This window comes from Cinclus cinclus, chromosome 7 (genome assembly GCF_963662255.1).
Source record: "Cinclus cinclus chromosome 7, bCinCin1.1, whole genome shotgun sequence".
In the NCBI taxonomy this organism is placed as follows: Eukaryota; Metazoa; Chordata; class Aves; order Passeriformes; family Cinclidae; genus Cinclus; species Cinclus cinclus.
Genome location: NC_085052.1, coordinates 16367570 through 16383399, shown reverse-complemented (window position 1 = coordinate 16383399; position 15830 = coordinate 16367570). Strand labels below are relative to the sequence as shown.

The following is a 15830-nucleotide window of genomic DNA, read 5'->3' as shown; positions in this document are numbered from 1 at the left end:
TCTTACTACAGACATATTTTAGCCTCCAATACATTCATAGGGATTTTCCTTGCCTTCAGCTGTAGTTGGGGAAAACTTGGAGACCATAATTTACTCCACTGAATCAGGTATCTCAGACTACTCTTCTGTCTGATGCCTGATATTTTACTTGAGAAGGAAAAAAAACAACTAAACAAAACAAACCACAAAAAACCCAAATGACAAAAGATAAGTATTAATAATTTCAGTTTCTAGCAGTTTTTGCAAATAACAGTTTGTTCTATTGAGTCAAGTATCACTATATACAAAGTGAAAAAAACAGAAGCTTTTTGCAAATTTATTGTCAGTGGAGGGCTTAGTTACTGAATGATAATTCATTCCTATATTCTTAAACTGAAAATTGTATGTTAGATGCTACAAAGAAAATATGTGATCATCTTCTCTCTTTCTAGGTTTTCTTTCTGTCAATACCCATTTATTATTTCTATAGCAGCAAAAAAAGTTATTATTCAAAGGGACTCAGAACAACAAATGATAAATATTGCACGGGTAAGTCCCTCAATAATAAATATTTATGTCTCATCCATTGGTATTTCATGAGTATTTGTTAGACTGATATTACATGTGACCTGTTACAACTTCTAGTATTTCTGATTACCCAGAAAAGGAACTTAAACCATTTTTAAACCAAATGTCCATGCTGGGTTCTCCCAGTACTTTTTTCTTTTTGTGTACTTAGTTTAAGGATCCTTATAGATAGCAGTGTTTTAGAGAAAGTTATAGTATTTGACTTACTTTTTTTCCTCTTTTGAGAAACCAGCATAACATGCTAGCATAATCATAATCATGTTAAATGCTTAAGGAAAAAAAATTCCATGAGAATTTTGGACTGTTTTGTATTTTATTCTGTGGAGGTGTGTTGTCATGGAAGACCAAGATTCAACTGTATCCTTTCAGGTCATGGAAGAAGTACTGCTCCTGGGCAGCCTCTTGAGTTTGGAAAGAGGCACTGTCTGCCTCCCTCAGTGGTAGTTTTCTGCAGGTGATAGGTGATAGTCTTTTCCTCAGTGTTCTGTGTGGCTGCACAACCACCTATCCATTCCTGTCTTGCTGGATGTACCTTGTGAATAGCTAATTAAAGCATAAGCCAGTTTCCAGAATCTTACAGGTATATTTTTAACAGTTTTGATAAGCGTCACCTTGTTAAACCTCCAAGAAGTTAGTTCAAAATGTAGTGTAAATGTAGTAAAGGAATTTCTCTCCATCTCCTAGAAGATATGAAGCAGTTACAGTGTTAGGGAAATGTCTTTAATACACCATACCGAGAACTTTTACAGTTAACAAGTGTGACACCTTTTTTTTAAATGAAGATACTGCATATGTGATGTTTCTTTTTCATTCAAATAGCAAAGCCTCGTGGATAAAGTCTCTCGCAGACAGAAGCCTGATATGAATATGTTATTCCTAAATGTGAAAGTGAGGAGGACACACCTTGTTAGTGATTCACTTGATGAGGTAACAAAAATATAATTAAATTGTGTGTTCCTGTGGAGCAGCTATTGTTAGATTTCAGTTTGATAAGTCATATTTAAATCTATTGCACTAAGAAGTTGGGAATATAACTACATAATATGAAATAAAGATAATTTAATTACTGTCAAAATTGCAGTGCTGCAGAACAGATTGGGTTAGACATTTTGAAATTCATTTCCTGTGCTCATACTGCTCCATAGCAAAGCCCATAACAAACATACATGCTTGTACATGATCTGTATTTGCATTTATAATTTTTGTGTTAAAGATGCAGTGCACAATTATCAATTTCTGTAGGACTTGAGTCCACGATAGCAGCATGAATAGTATGTGACTAATCACTAATAAGATTGTTCTGTTCTAATTATTGGAATATTTTTAATTTTTTCCTTCTCTGTCCTGTAAGAATAATTTTGGGCTTTTGTTTCTTAAATTCTTTCAACTAATTCCTCACATCCTTCAATGTAATTTTTTGGTTTTTAGAAATAAAACAGATGTGTCCATTAAAGTAAGCAATCCACCAAACCTTGCTAATTAACATTATTTAATGAAATTTAGTTCCCTCTTTCTCAGCATTGAGAATAGCCTTTTTCAACATTGAGATATTGAAAAATAAGTCCAGGTAGTGAAAACAACATCAAACAAATTCTGATTACTCATGTCATACAATGTAAGTTTGAAATTTATTTTCCTATATTAAAACCTGTCTATTTTTGGCCTTTTCCCCTAAGACAAAAGAAATAGGATTGGTAATATTGCTTTCTCTCAGGCATTGTAGTTTTTTTACCACACTAAAATAACCAAGAGCAAATTCTAAAATTTTTATAGTCAAAATCTTCTCCTATTTATTTCCAATGTTTTCTTCTACCGATCTCAGAGATGAGTAAGAATGTATTATATATTCATAATCTCAAATTTATGGAGAATGGCAGATGGAGAGGGAATTTCAAATTTTAAAAAATAATTTGCAAAGGAAAATCCCTTCAGCTAATAAATGGCTTGTTTCAAATAACACAAATACCTACAGTTATAAAATAAAATTTATAGTTATAAAATTTATATGCAATAGGCATTTTTGTGTAATAAGAAATTATTTGAGCAACTAACAACATGGAGATTATTTTAGCACTTGCTTGTTCTTGACTGGTTTAAGCACTTTCTCTGGAGCTGGACAGTAATTAATGGTTTAAAGAAAGCTTGTACAGAGACTCAGTCTGAAAGGTCACTGTTAATTGTAAAAGGCTGTCACCTAATTCTTTGCAGGTTTTTTGTGTACCTGTATCAAATGCTGTCTCTTAGGACAAGGCAATGGAAGGAGCTTGTTACCATTGCCTAAAAAACAATTCTAAGAAGCAGCTGATGGCTGCTGGCAGGCATCTTACACAGAACCGAATGGTGTCTAAATATTGAAGTATTAGCTTACTTCCTTATTTCTAAATATTTCCTTATTATGTCCAAGTACTTTTTAAATTTATCATTTCTTCCTGGTAGCGCATCTTCTGTAAAAGGCAAAAAATTATACAGGTCTGAAATATTTCAGACAAACTCAGTTCATTGTATCTAATTGCTTATTAAGTCTATTTGTACAGCACATAGCTTCTTTTCAAGCCCTGAGAGTGACACCATGCTCCAAGTAGATGATGGTGTCAAGTAGTCACAGTTGTCTTCCTTCTGCAATTCAGTCATTATTTTAATATAGTTTTGGCCTGTTAGAAAATTATGCATATTAATGGTTAAAGCGAGAGCAGTAGAGTAGAGGCTGTGTTCTCTATGGCTAGTGGTAGTGATAATATGTTAAATTTCCTTTTTCTTCTGCCTTACCTATTTCACAATAGCTATCAAGGAAGAAGGCAGATCTGAAAAAGAAGTTAAAAGTCACATTTGTAGGGGAAGCTGGTCTTGATATGGGTGGCCTGACAAAAGAATGGTTTCTTCTTCTGATTCGACAGATTTTTCACCCAGATTATGGTGAGTCCTCATAATTCTTACATTATGAGAATTTGTTCAGACTCTGTGTAAGCACTGCTCAGCAATAATGGAAAAGTCTTTGCATTGTAAGCACTGTTTTCAGCCCAAATCCAAAATGTAGCCTTGCCAAAATCTTAGATATTAGCTATGAAAGAAATTATCTCACCCTAAAACAGCATAATGGTTCAGCAAATATTCAAGTGAAGATACTGCCGGGTGTATTGGTTTATCATTTACCATCCTTCCCTATTTCTTCACACGGTGCATTTTCTCTTTCTACCCTCAGTTATCCTCATACTGCTGGTTTAGGGAGGGAGTTTTTCTGGGTTTTCTGTCAGTTGGATGCTGTTACTGTGCTCAGTTCTGGCAAACTGCCAGCCTTGGTCTCCCATGTGTCAGCAGGGTTTTTTTTTTGTTTGTTTGTTTTGTTTTTTTTGGTTTTTTTTGGCGCTGATAGTTACACTGCAAGTGCCTGCACGTTCTAGTACTATTTCTGTGACTAGGATAGGTAGAGGTCAGTTTACTTTGAATCTTTGTCATCATACATTCTGTTTGTGGTATCTGTGTGGCCAGTATTCTAAAAGAGGTCTGGAGTAATCTCAGAAGGGAAAGATCCTTCAGTCAGGAGCAGAGACAGTGTAGGCAGGTGTGAGCCTAAATAAAAAAGCCTGCTTCTGCTGTTACCAGGACCTGTGAGCCTATACGGACATTCCATGTCCAAGGGGAAAAATAAGATTAAATAGGCGATTGTAAGACATGAGTGAGCAGTCATAAAGAAACAGTTCCATCCACTTGTTTTATAGTGATGTAGACGGATCTGGATGAGTTTTATTCACCACTCTAATGAGCTGTCCTCTGGGCATGGATACATTATTGATGACTTAGTGAGTTAAAGTGTTGCCAGGATGGCTTTTGAACTGATTTTCAGGGACTTAAGCATAACACCTGATAGTAATTGAGCTTGCCTGTCTTTGCCTGGAAGTGTTCATGTCCCTTAAAATCATGGTCCTTTGATGTTTTTAGGAGTACTTCTAAAGGTACAGAATTTTAAGTCATAAATATGTCGTCATATCTGTTGAGATTGTTATTTGCTTGTAGCCCTTCTTCTAGTAAAAAGGGGTCTGTGTGAAGACATGACATTGGTGAGAGCAACCTTAATAGGAAACAATTTATCCTTCAGAAAGCATTCTGTAAATTTGACAGTTCTGTTCGTAAAAATGTTGTCAGCAGAGCTTGGTAACTGATGAGTTTGGAAACATTCAGAGTAATTTATTTTTTCACTATCTCTGGCAGGCTTCCTTACTTTAAAGTGCAAATCCTTTCATTGTTACGACAATCAGCAATGTGTGGGAGGAGTTCAGAAATATTCTTGTCCCTTGAAAAGGGACTGTATCCCCTGCTGTCTTTAATGTTTCAGATGCAAGTAACATGTCAGAAGCTTGGAAGGGAAAATATCACTGTTACTACCCTTTCCATTTTAACTGATTCTTCAGCTTTAACTCCTGGAATTTAAAAGCTCTTAATTAAACTCACCTGTCTGCCTGTCCTGTGTGTTTTGCAATGCTTTCTCTATCTTCGTGTGGACAGTTAACAAATGGGATTCAAAGCCTATTTTGTTCCAACGTCCTTATGATCTTTTTAGTATATGAACCTTGCTCTGCCTTACAGGCAGCTGTTCTGTTGCTTCTGGCAATGTCTAATGGCAACGTCTAAACCTTCTGTGATGAGCACCTTTTTGAGCTGGAGTTCAAAAGATAAATTGGTCAGGAGAGGTGGGGCGGAAAATGTGAAGGCAGCTTTTTTGCCTGTAATTTTTCATAAGAACTGGATGTCCTTAAGACAAGCTGGATTTTCGTTTTTTTTTTTTTTAAGTCAAAAGGACTTTGATTTTTTTTTAATTTAAAATTATTTTTCAACAACTTTGCCTTCAAACAGAGATACAGTGAGTTGTTGTATACAAGATATGCTTAGAACTAGTCAGTGCTTTGGTGTGTACAGACCATAGCAAAAACAATTAACTTGGCCAATTCAATCCAAACAAATTCAAAAAGGCCATCACATTTTATCCAATTTACTTCTGCATTAGAGCATGCTTATGTGGAGTGCGTCTTGCCTCTCTGAGCAATACTTCCTAGGCATTTTAGAGCTGTTATCTGCTTTCATTATGTAGGTTTTTACTTTCTGTCACTCTTTAAAACAGAATGTTCTGTATCTGACGCAAATAGCAGTCAAACTCATTTCTACTCATGATTTCAGTAGGATCTGGCTTGTCATTTAGACCCATGAATGGCTTTTTTAGGGTACATGTGGTTTGGGGCTTTTTTAACTTACCTAGTATAATTTTTTGACAGAAACATGCTCCTTTGCTGGTTGTGTGTATGTATAATGTAAACCATTTACAGTTTTCTATTCTAAGAAGGTAAAGCTTATGGTATTTGTATCATGGGATTCATGCCAGCATTTTTAGGGATTGTCATCTGCTATTGACCTAGAAAGAAAGGAGGAAATAAGTGAGTTTACATTGCAGTAAGAAAATGTTTGCTTAGACAGTTAATATTTGTGGCAGTACCAATGCTGGAGCTCAATGAAGAAACAGATTGCATAGGGGCATTGCAAAATATCCACAACTGGAGGCCCTGAAGATCGTGTTGCACCAGCACTAAGCAGGGCTGGTGGGCTTGAGCCTGCTTCAACTTTGGCATTGCCCTTGGTGCTCCTTCCCAAGCAGCTGCCTGCAGCCTCCTCCCATGGGTGGGAGCAGGGTCCTGAGAGCAAGCATGGGGATGAGAGCATCCCCAGGAGCATTCCAAGGGTGCACGAGTAAGAAAGGTGAGGCTTTGTATGAATTCTTACAAAGCTCAAGCTTTTCAAGGGACACGTTACTGTTCTGCAGGCATGTTCACCTACCACAAGGACTCGCAGTGCCATTGGTTCAGCAGCTTTAAATGTGACAACTATTCAGAATTCCAGCTGGTTGGAGCTGTATCCTTTTGTGTCCACTAGAACGTTCTGAATGACAGACATTTGATGAGCTGGTGTGGGGATAAAATAAAGCACTGGCTCAAGCTCCTTCGAAGGTTGTATATACACCTACGTTCCATTTTAAATGTATTTTTTTTTAATATCATTCAAGCAAGTGAACTAAAAGGAAGAAAACAGGGTACATGGTACATTTTACAGTCAGAAAATACTAAGTCGATGTTCAACTTGCAAGTATTTTGTGTATAAGTTGTAACTTTTTATATACTTAAGCCTCTGAGTTTCTTTCAGCAAACATCAATTTGCCCTGTGTCCATTAATACTTAAGTCCCCATTGAGTAGTATGTGGCTTTTTGCCTTTTTTATTACAAACTGGAAGCCTGTTTTGAGCACAAGCTTATGTTCTAGGCTTTCTGTTTTGCTTATAAATTAAAAAACGTTTTATGATAGTATATGCTTATAAGTCCACTGAGATAAGGTAATTGTGTTCTTTTATTGATTTCAGTGGCATCAGGTTGTAGGTCTTTTCTAACAAGTGTATTCTATTCCTGTGAGAAGTTGAATTGGGATAGTTTCAAATTTGTTTCATGGGATGCACTTAAATGTGCTTATGGATGAGCTGTAGTACCAGGGCAGGTTTGTCTTAATGCTTTTTAGATTTATTTAAAAGAAATATTGATGAATTGATCTTCCACTGGAAAATGCATATTTATCTTTCTCTTTGCAATAACAAAATTTTGGAAAAATTTCTTGGAGAAATGCTTGTATAGAATATTATGAAGAAGATTCTCAAGCATTCTGTCAATGTGTATCATTTGACCATGTTAACCACTGCTTAATTTTAATGAAAAACTGCATTTAAAATTGTCAGTCCAGAAACAGTGAAATAATTTACATTCCTTCTGTTTGTTGAGCATGAATCTTAAAATATTTTTTCCAAGCTACAAAAATACTAACTATAATAAGGATTTGTTCAATTTTCCCTTAACTTTTGACATATATAGCTTATGGGACTTGCTGTATATAACAGCATCACCTTGGATATTCGTTTCCCACCTTGCTGTTATAAGAAATTATTGAGTCCTCCCATTGTTCCCTGTGATCATAACACACTTGTAGGCATCTGTGGTGTCACATTAGATGACCTGTTTCAGATTATGCCTGTAAGTATTGCATTTTCTAAGAGGCAAAATTACTGATATAAAATCTGATTTATTTATATTTTATGCCTGAGTTACAAACTTTTTAAAAGCAGCCTTTTTTCAGCACAGGCTGATAAAGTCTTCTTCTGATGAATACAGAAAATCTCTTGTGTTTTTTCTAGCATAATATGCATTTTAAAAATTCAGCTTTTTCCAAGATACTTTCTGTATAAAACAGTGCTTCTGGCATATCCTTGCAAAAGTGCATCTCTTAGTTTTGTAGATTTACTAAAGATTTTTTACTCCTATTGTAGGAATTGGCACATGGACTAAGTGAACTTCTATCCTATGAAGGCAATGTTGAAGAGGATTTTTACTCAACCTTTCAGGTCATTAAACGCACAACAATAAGTGGTTCTCAGCCTCGTTCAGTGATTTTCTTTCCCGCTGTTAGAATGGCAGTGGAGTGGCTGATGGCTGTGTGATTGCTGGAATGTGGAATATGGCAGTGCCATGTGCCTGTGAGGGGATCAGAGCTGGCCCAGGAGCCGTGCTGCCTGGCACCTGGCTCCGTGATGAGACTCGGAACTGCTGTTCCCTGACAGTGCAGGTGGATCCCAGAGCTCAGCACCAGGGTCACTTGGCCAGCTGCTGCTGCATTTCCAGCTCTTTGCTTTTCTTCTCCATCTAACCCAGAAGAAAGTCACAGTTTACTTGGTTATTTTCTGCATTTTGTCCAGGAAATCTCACTTCAGCTATAGCCCGTTGAATTTTTTACAGTTTTGCCTGACCTGTGTGTCGTAACTGCTGTTTCAGTTAGGAAGGTCTTTTTCAGTTACTCCTTGTTTCAGAACACACATACTAGTTAATGAAATTTCATATTGGTGATACTTAGTTCCTAGGTGAGCTACAGCAGAACAAATACCTTCTTAATTGTATTTGCTGCTCCTATTCTGTTCTTTTGTATGAAAAGCTCTATGGCTCCAGAGCCTGCGGGTCAGTATGACATGCCACTATGTAACAGGGTTGATTTTTGTTCTTTGAATACTAATTTTCTGAGCAATTTGTTGAAAATTGTAATATTTACCTTGTAAAAACCTCACAACCTTCAGAATTACAGCATGTGCTGAAGAGAGAGAGGGAATGCATGACATAATATAAGCTTTGTCATTTGTAAGTATATAAATTTATTTTCCAGTGCTGACCTTGACTCCTCTTTTTCTATAGGTTTTTCAGGAAGAATTTGGTGTTATAAAATCTTACAACTTAAAGCCAAATGGAGATAAAATTCCAGTCACAAATAGGAATAGGAAAGGTACTTCAATGTATATCAGCTATACATACTTAACAGATTTAAGTTGGTCCTTTTTCTCCTTTCTATAAGCTTATTCTTTCATTAACAAAGTGTGAAAACTAAATGGCTGTTGTTCTTTCTGGTATGCCTACCATTTTAGTGGTATCTAAAATTGAATGCATTCATTTTTCTTATTCACTGCAATTTTAGAGAGCAGAACAAGTGATTGATTAGAATTATTATCATGTAACAAAATAATTTTTTTTTTTTAGAATATGTGCAGCTCTATGTTGATTTTCTTCTCAATAGATCGATCTACAAACAATTTGCAGCTTTCTATTATGGATTTCATAGTGTCTGTGCTTCATATGCATTACTGGTAAGAATAAAGTGAAACATAACTCTCCACTTCTATTTCAAGTATTTGACGATGACTTATCTAAATTAAATTGCACTGGATAATTTTAAGGTTTGGAAAGAATCTTGACTGATCAATAGATTTGATTAATCCAACAGAAGTGAAGAAATTAATCAGGTAATCAACTATTCTCTGTAATCTTTATTGAAAAGAGATAAATAAATCCCAGAAGACAGGTTTGTCACTGTGTATTCACAGACACATCACAGGCTCTCCTGAGAATCTTTGCAAAGTTTCTGTGTGTTCCCTATGTCCAGGAACTGTCTGAATGCTCCTGAGTGACTCCTCTGGAAACACCTATTGCTTTTTACAGGAAGAGCACTCAGTGAGGTTGAAATTAAACATTTTTCTATTTTCAGTCCTGTTTGCTGTTGGAATGACTTTTTTAATTTACAGCATCCCTTCTGCACTGAGAAAGAAGAGAAAGTTTCAGTTTTTCTGAATTCTAGTGAAATTGGTGAACTGTGACACCTTGCAGCAAAGTGAGGTGTGCCTAATCACAGGAAAGGTTCTGGAAGGATGATGAGAATCCATTGAAATGCCATGGCATATTTCCATGCAACTTGATGATGTTGTAGTAAATGAATAAGTGGGTTCTGCAGGTGGAAGTTTAGTGGGTATTAAACATGGCTTATTGTTTTAAGTGTTTGTTTTGCACAGCACTGTACACCTGAGAGTTGAGTTCTGTCAGCCTCTGCTGCTCAGCTCCCCACACTGGGACTTGTCAGTGCAAATGAAATGGAAGTTGAAAACAACATTGACATCAAGACACTCCCTCAGATTTCCATATGTACGAACTTAATTTTCTTCTTGGTCCATTTGTAGTCTGATCACATGATAGGAAAGTCGGTGTAATAAATGCAGGAACGATGAAGAAGTGAAGAACAAAATATACTGAAATATCATGTTATCATGTAATTAACTTTCTACTATGTATGCCAGTAAGAGAGTCTTCCAAGTGCTGAGGGATTAATTTTTCTATAATCAGTATGTATCCAAGCTAGAGACTTACATTGAATGATATTCTGTTATTTTTTTCTGTAATGAATAAATATAAATTTAATCTTAATCTAGGAGTATAATTTCTCATATTTAAAAAAAATAAATAAATATTTTGTCCTTGATTTATGGCAGCTACTTCGTCCAGAGGAGGTTGAAATTCTTGTCTGTGGCAGTCCTGAACTGGACATGTCTGCTTTACAGAGAAGTACCCAATATGAGGGCTACCAAAAAACTGATCTGACTATACGGTAGGCCTGGGTTTTTATTCTAATTACTGAGTTTAAAATGACATGGAATGTTTGACTTCCATCAGGAATCTCTTCAAGGATAATCTGAGAATGACTGAAGTTTTAGAAACCTATTTCTAAATAAGACACAGACACTACTAAATTGTCATAAGTAGGAAGAATTAAATCCTTAATGGTATGTGTTTACTGAATATCCTTAAAAGATTATGACCATATTGAAGTGGGGTAGTTCGAAAAGCTCCAAATCCTGTATATGAAATTTCAGTATTTTTATTACCCAATCTTGTAAAAATACTTTTTTTACTCAGTTCTCTTTGATAATAAGGACTTCTATATTACTGAGTAGAAGGCATTTGTAGTTGTGTAGATAACTGGGTTGGGGCATCATTTGGCAAGACATCATTCTAAAATTAATAAAATATTTTACTTGTCAATTCCTTGGGAATTTAACCTTCTATATTGGGGTACTGCTGATGTCCTATATATTATATTAATTGAGCTCTCACTAAGTGATATTCATCATGTAGTACTTGTAGTTTTATTATCATCTTCATACTATTTTTTTACAATGTTGCTTTGCAACATTTTCTTCTCCCTCTGCCCTGAGTATAGATACTTCTGGGATGTAGTACTTGGATTTTCCCTGGACCTTCAAAAGAAGCTGCTACATTTTGCTACAGGAAGTGATAGAGTACCTGTGGGAGGAATGGCTGATCTGAATTTCAAGATTTCAAAGAGTGAAACATCCACTAATTGGTAAGTAATGTTTTGGATTTTTAATTTTTTTTTCATTAAATTTTTCCCTGAGAGCCTTTATTGCTCTTTAATGTTTTTACAGAAGAGCAAACAAATATACAAGGAAGAAACTGCATGGACTCCTTTAGTTTGCCTTCAAAATGTTATACCCATTTATTGATTGCATGAATTTAAAAAAAAAGGAAACTGTTTTTCCAGTCAGTGTTTACATTTGAGGCTGGTAATTATTTATAGGGATTATTTACATGTTTTCAATTCAAATAAATTATTTATTTAATAATTCATAACATGACAGCTGACCTAATGAAAATATACTTTGAACTACCACCAAACTATCTTAGTTTGGTGTTATTTGTAGCAACCCAGTTAGTGTTTTAATTGTTAAGACTGTAGAAAGTCAGTTTAAATAATTTGAAAGCTGTATAGAAAAACCTGCTGCTCTGGAGCTCTTTGTGAAGCAGTAATTATTGACTTTACCTAGATTTCTCAAACAGAGTAATCAAAATACTTAAACTATTTTTCAAAGTCTGAATATTAAAACTATATTTTTCAAGGTGTGAATTTTGCTGATTTTTCTGTGAAGAGCTGATCTAAAGACATAAACATAATAAATTTGGGGGTTTTAAATTTAATTTATCTCATTACTGTGATACTTCTAATGCATTTCTCAGTGAGGTAATAACTGGTTCCAGTAACATTAAAGGAACATGAAAATCAGATGAAGAAATGAAAAAAAAGTCAACATTTAATCACTCTTCATGTTCCTTCTGTAAATTGTTCTTTTTCATAAAAATGAGAAAATGTGTTTTGAAATGGTGTGCATTTTAAACTGCTGTAGGTCCATGTTTTGCAAGATAATTGTTGCTGTCAGACTGCCTGCACAAGGATAAATGTAGACACCATCATCATATTGTTCACACAGCAGGATCAAAGAATGTAATAGCAATAAGAATTGGCAAATTAACAAAAGCTTCTCAACTTTGCAAATTCTGCAGCCGTTACTTCAGTCCAATTAACAGATCTTTGCTGATCCTTTAAAGGGCAGGGAGAGGAAAAGTAACTTCGGTTTCCAAATTTGGGAGTTCCAACCCCTTTCAAGAATGTTTGCCAATTATCAAAGGCCAAGTTGGTACCATTCAAAAGACTGAGGGATGAAATGAACAGAGACCTAGAGGGCTTTTGAATCACATAATAAAATATGTGTCCAAATGTAATACATTTTTTAGTGTGTTTTCCAAATGGCAGGCTGAGCTTCAGCTCATTGTCTTTCTCCTGTCTCCCCCCCAAGTTATCAGCTGTAGGACAAGTCTGTATCCTCAGGGGTGTCATCCATGTCACTTGAGGATTTAAATAGCAAGAAGTTCCTGTAGCTTTTTATTACCTGTGGCTCTTCAAATTAATCCCTTCTAATGAAAAACAAAGTTTCCAGTGTTTCAGTGAGGCATCCCTAAGCCATATCTGCGATACATATATTCAAGCTCTCAGATTCTCAGAAGAAACTTGGAACTGGAAGTGTAGGTATAGCTGAGACCAGAATTTGTCAACTTGTTTTTCCAGCATTTCAGTCAGTTCTTCAGAATTCCCTGCTGAAGTCTGTAAGGACCTGTTTTAGCAGGCTGAACCCTGAGTTCTGTATCCTCACAGACATTTAACTGGTTCTTCTAGGTGTGTCTGTACCTACTGCAGGACTCGCCTCCCTTTTCCATGTTGTGAATTCTGTCTATACCCAGATTTTGTGTTTAGAGAAGTTATGTAGTACCTGGAGTTTCCAAAATCTGCAAAGAGATGTTTCCAACTTGAAATAAAAAAAAAAAAATATGGAGGAGGGAGTTGCAGGCAAACAAATTCATCTGAGGTACTTATTACTAGCAGTGGTGTTATTTGCATTCAACAGAACTTGAACCAACATTGGGATAAATGTTTCTTTTATAGGATTTCTTAGGAAATGTTTAACTGAAAATGTATAGGCAATTGTCAGCATTCTGGTTCTATTGCATTATTCTTAAATGTGTTTTGCTGGGTATTTTTTAAATTATTTTAGGTTACCTGTGGCACATACCTGCTTCAACCAGCTTTGTCTCCCTCCTTACAAGAACAAGAAGGAACTGAAGCAAAAGTTAATAATTGGAATTTCAAATGCAGAGGGGTTTGGTCTGGAATAAGATTAAATACTCCAAGAAAAGCATTTTTATGTAGCATTCACTCTCTTCTGATTGTGCCTTTAAGCTTTTCATTGTTATGTCTCTTGATACTGTGCCGGTTTTGTTGCATTTAGGTAATTTTTAAAATTAAATATTAAGTGTATGGTTTTTTTCCTGAATGGCAATACATTTGCTGCTTGCTTTGTCACAGAAAGTAGCTTTCTTTGTACAAAGAGCTCATCTGTTTCATAAAAGAAACCCAACTAAGAGAATTCCCAAGTTTTAGGTTTTTCTTAATTGCACTTTATCATTAATCATAATTCCTTTACGTCAAGGTGTCTCACTGGGAGATAATATACAGAGTATTTATTGGTTAATCCCAGTGGCAGATTGTTTTCCGTTAACATTAATAATAGAAAAACTATAACATCAGCATGTAGCCATTTTTTTCTCAAAGGCAAATAGGAATTTTAGTCTTTATAAACTGTATGTAGTTTTATTCTGGTTTTCCTTCTCAGTGAAACCAACTGTCTAAGAAGTATGTAAATAACTGCCTGTGAAGAAATAGGGTTTTGATAGTGCCATTTACTGCTAAAAAATTATTTTTTATGAATAAGAGGTTTTAGATGATGTATATTCAGCTTTTACACTTGACTGTACAAGAGTGTTAAAAGGTATTTTTTCAGCTTGAGGGGATTCGAGTTCAATCTACAGGTATTAAGGAATTTGTATGTTCATTCTTAACAGCACACTAGCCAAATCTATTGTAGCATTATATTAAACAAAACTAGATATTTAAAATCAATTCCACATCTGGTGAAATGCTTTAGGAAGAGAATTATATCCACAACAGGTGGAAAACTGGTATAGTGTATCATGCTATCATTTTTTTGCAGCAGCTTTGTTGAAAGTCTTAAATAAGCTGTGACAGAAGTGACTACAACAACATTTCTGAAGAATGTTCCAACTTTCATTAACATGGAGACCAACATTTAAAAATGTTTTGTGTTTTTCACTGCACAAACTCTGAAAAGAATTCTTGGTATGTCTGCTCTGAGTTAGTAAATTAGCAGCTGCGGAAGAAATGGGTCTAAAATACTGAAATAATTGTAAGTCTGGGTTTTATTCATTAAGTGGAAAGAATTTATCAGCATGCAGTATAGTATTTTTAAATATGAACAGCTGCTGTGTGTTCTGTAGATTTTTCTTGCAGCTGAATAAGGCCCAGATCATTTGAGACACTTTGGCATCTAATTTATCAGCTTTCCCCATTGATTTCTGCTGGGGCATGGATGCATAACTATCTTGTAGTGTTTGTACTCAAATACTATATTAGTCTTCTTTCTTTCTCTGTATTATTTACAAACAATCAACAGATGTTCAAATAATGAACAAATTAATCTAATTCATTATTTCAAAGTTGTTCTGATATTCCTCAATAACTAAGTGTGAATTTTATTTTTTTATTTCTCCTAGAAAAGTTACTGGTGATTTGATTTTACTGTTTCATTGAGGCAGAGATAAATATTTGAATATTTTAGAGTATTTGACACTGTATTAATAGTGCTGTCATTGAAACCAGTAATAAAATTTCCATTGGCTTTAGCCTGGAACTATACTGGATTAGCACGAAGAGTGCTAAAAGCAGCACTGAAAAAATCTGCAATTTTTCATTGTATCTCCCTAATGGAGATTTTAAAATTTATTTTAACTTGAAGAATTTCAGATGTTGAGAAATAAATCAAGCTTTCACTGTTGCACTGAATGAACCAGATAGCTGCAAGCAATGTTAGATTTCTAACACCTGAATATGGATGTAAGTAAGAAACCTGGAAACAAAGACCTACTGCCTTTCTTCTCTTTGTAGAATTGGATTCATGAGAGCTTGGCTTATGAATAAATAGCTATACAGTTTATCTGAAAACATGGCAAATTAGCCAAAATATTTTTTTAAGGCTTAAACCCACTTTTAATAACTATTTATCTACTATTGTTAAAATGAAAGCTTTATCTTTCTCCTTTTCACTGAACTGCACTTTGCCTTCTGTTCAGTTTTATTTATTGAAGCTTTTTTTGAGATAATGTGTAATATTACCTCAGAATTCTAAAAATGCTATTGTATTTGCATCGGTTTTTAAATCAGATTGTCATTCAAAGACATTTTATATATTTCCTGATGTTGATAAATTAAATAGTAAATTTTCTATTTGTTAAATGAAGGCATTACACTGTATTTATGAAATAAGCCTCTGATAATTTCAAAAAATTTATTCAGTGGTGTTTTGTTGTTCTTGTGTCTTGCCCTGTAACCCAGCAAATCTTTTTTTATCTCCATCATTGTTTTGTACTGTACAAAAGAAATCTGGTTTG

The 15830-nt window shown here is 34.9% G+C and overlaps 1 protein-coding gene across 1 annotated transcript in view; it reads left to right on the top strand.

Moving 5' to 3' along the window:
• HECTD2 (HECT domain E3 ubiquitin protein ligase 2) overlaps nt 1-13481 on the top strand; it is a 30909-nt gene extending 17428 nt beyond the window's left edge. The window contains exons 11-21 of the mRNA XM_062496314.1: nt 432-528; nt 1387-1494; nt 3348-3480; nt 6374-6462; nt 7464-7622; nt 7916-7990; nt 8829-8916; nt 9168-9274; nt 10448-10563; nt 11176-11319; nt 13361-13481. Coding sequence (XP_062352298.1) covers nt 432-528; nt 1387-1494; nt 3348-3480; nt 6374-6462; nt 7464-7622; nt 7916-7990; nt 8829-8916; nt 9168-9274; nt 10448-10563; nt 11176-11319; nt 13361-13481 — 1237 coding nt within the window. The remainder of the gene's footprint in view (nt 1-431; nt 529-1386; nt 1495-3347; nt 3481-6373; nt 6463-7463; nt 7623-7915; nt 7991-8828; nt 8917-9167; nt 9275-10447; nt 10564-11175; nt 11320-13360) is intronic.
• The last annotated feature ends 2349 nt before the right edge of the window (nt 13482-15830 follow it).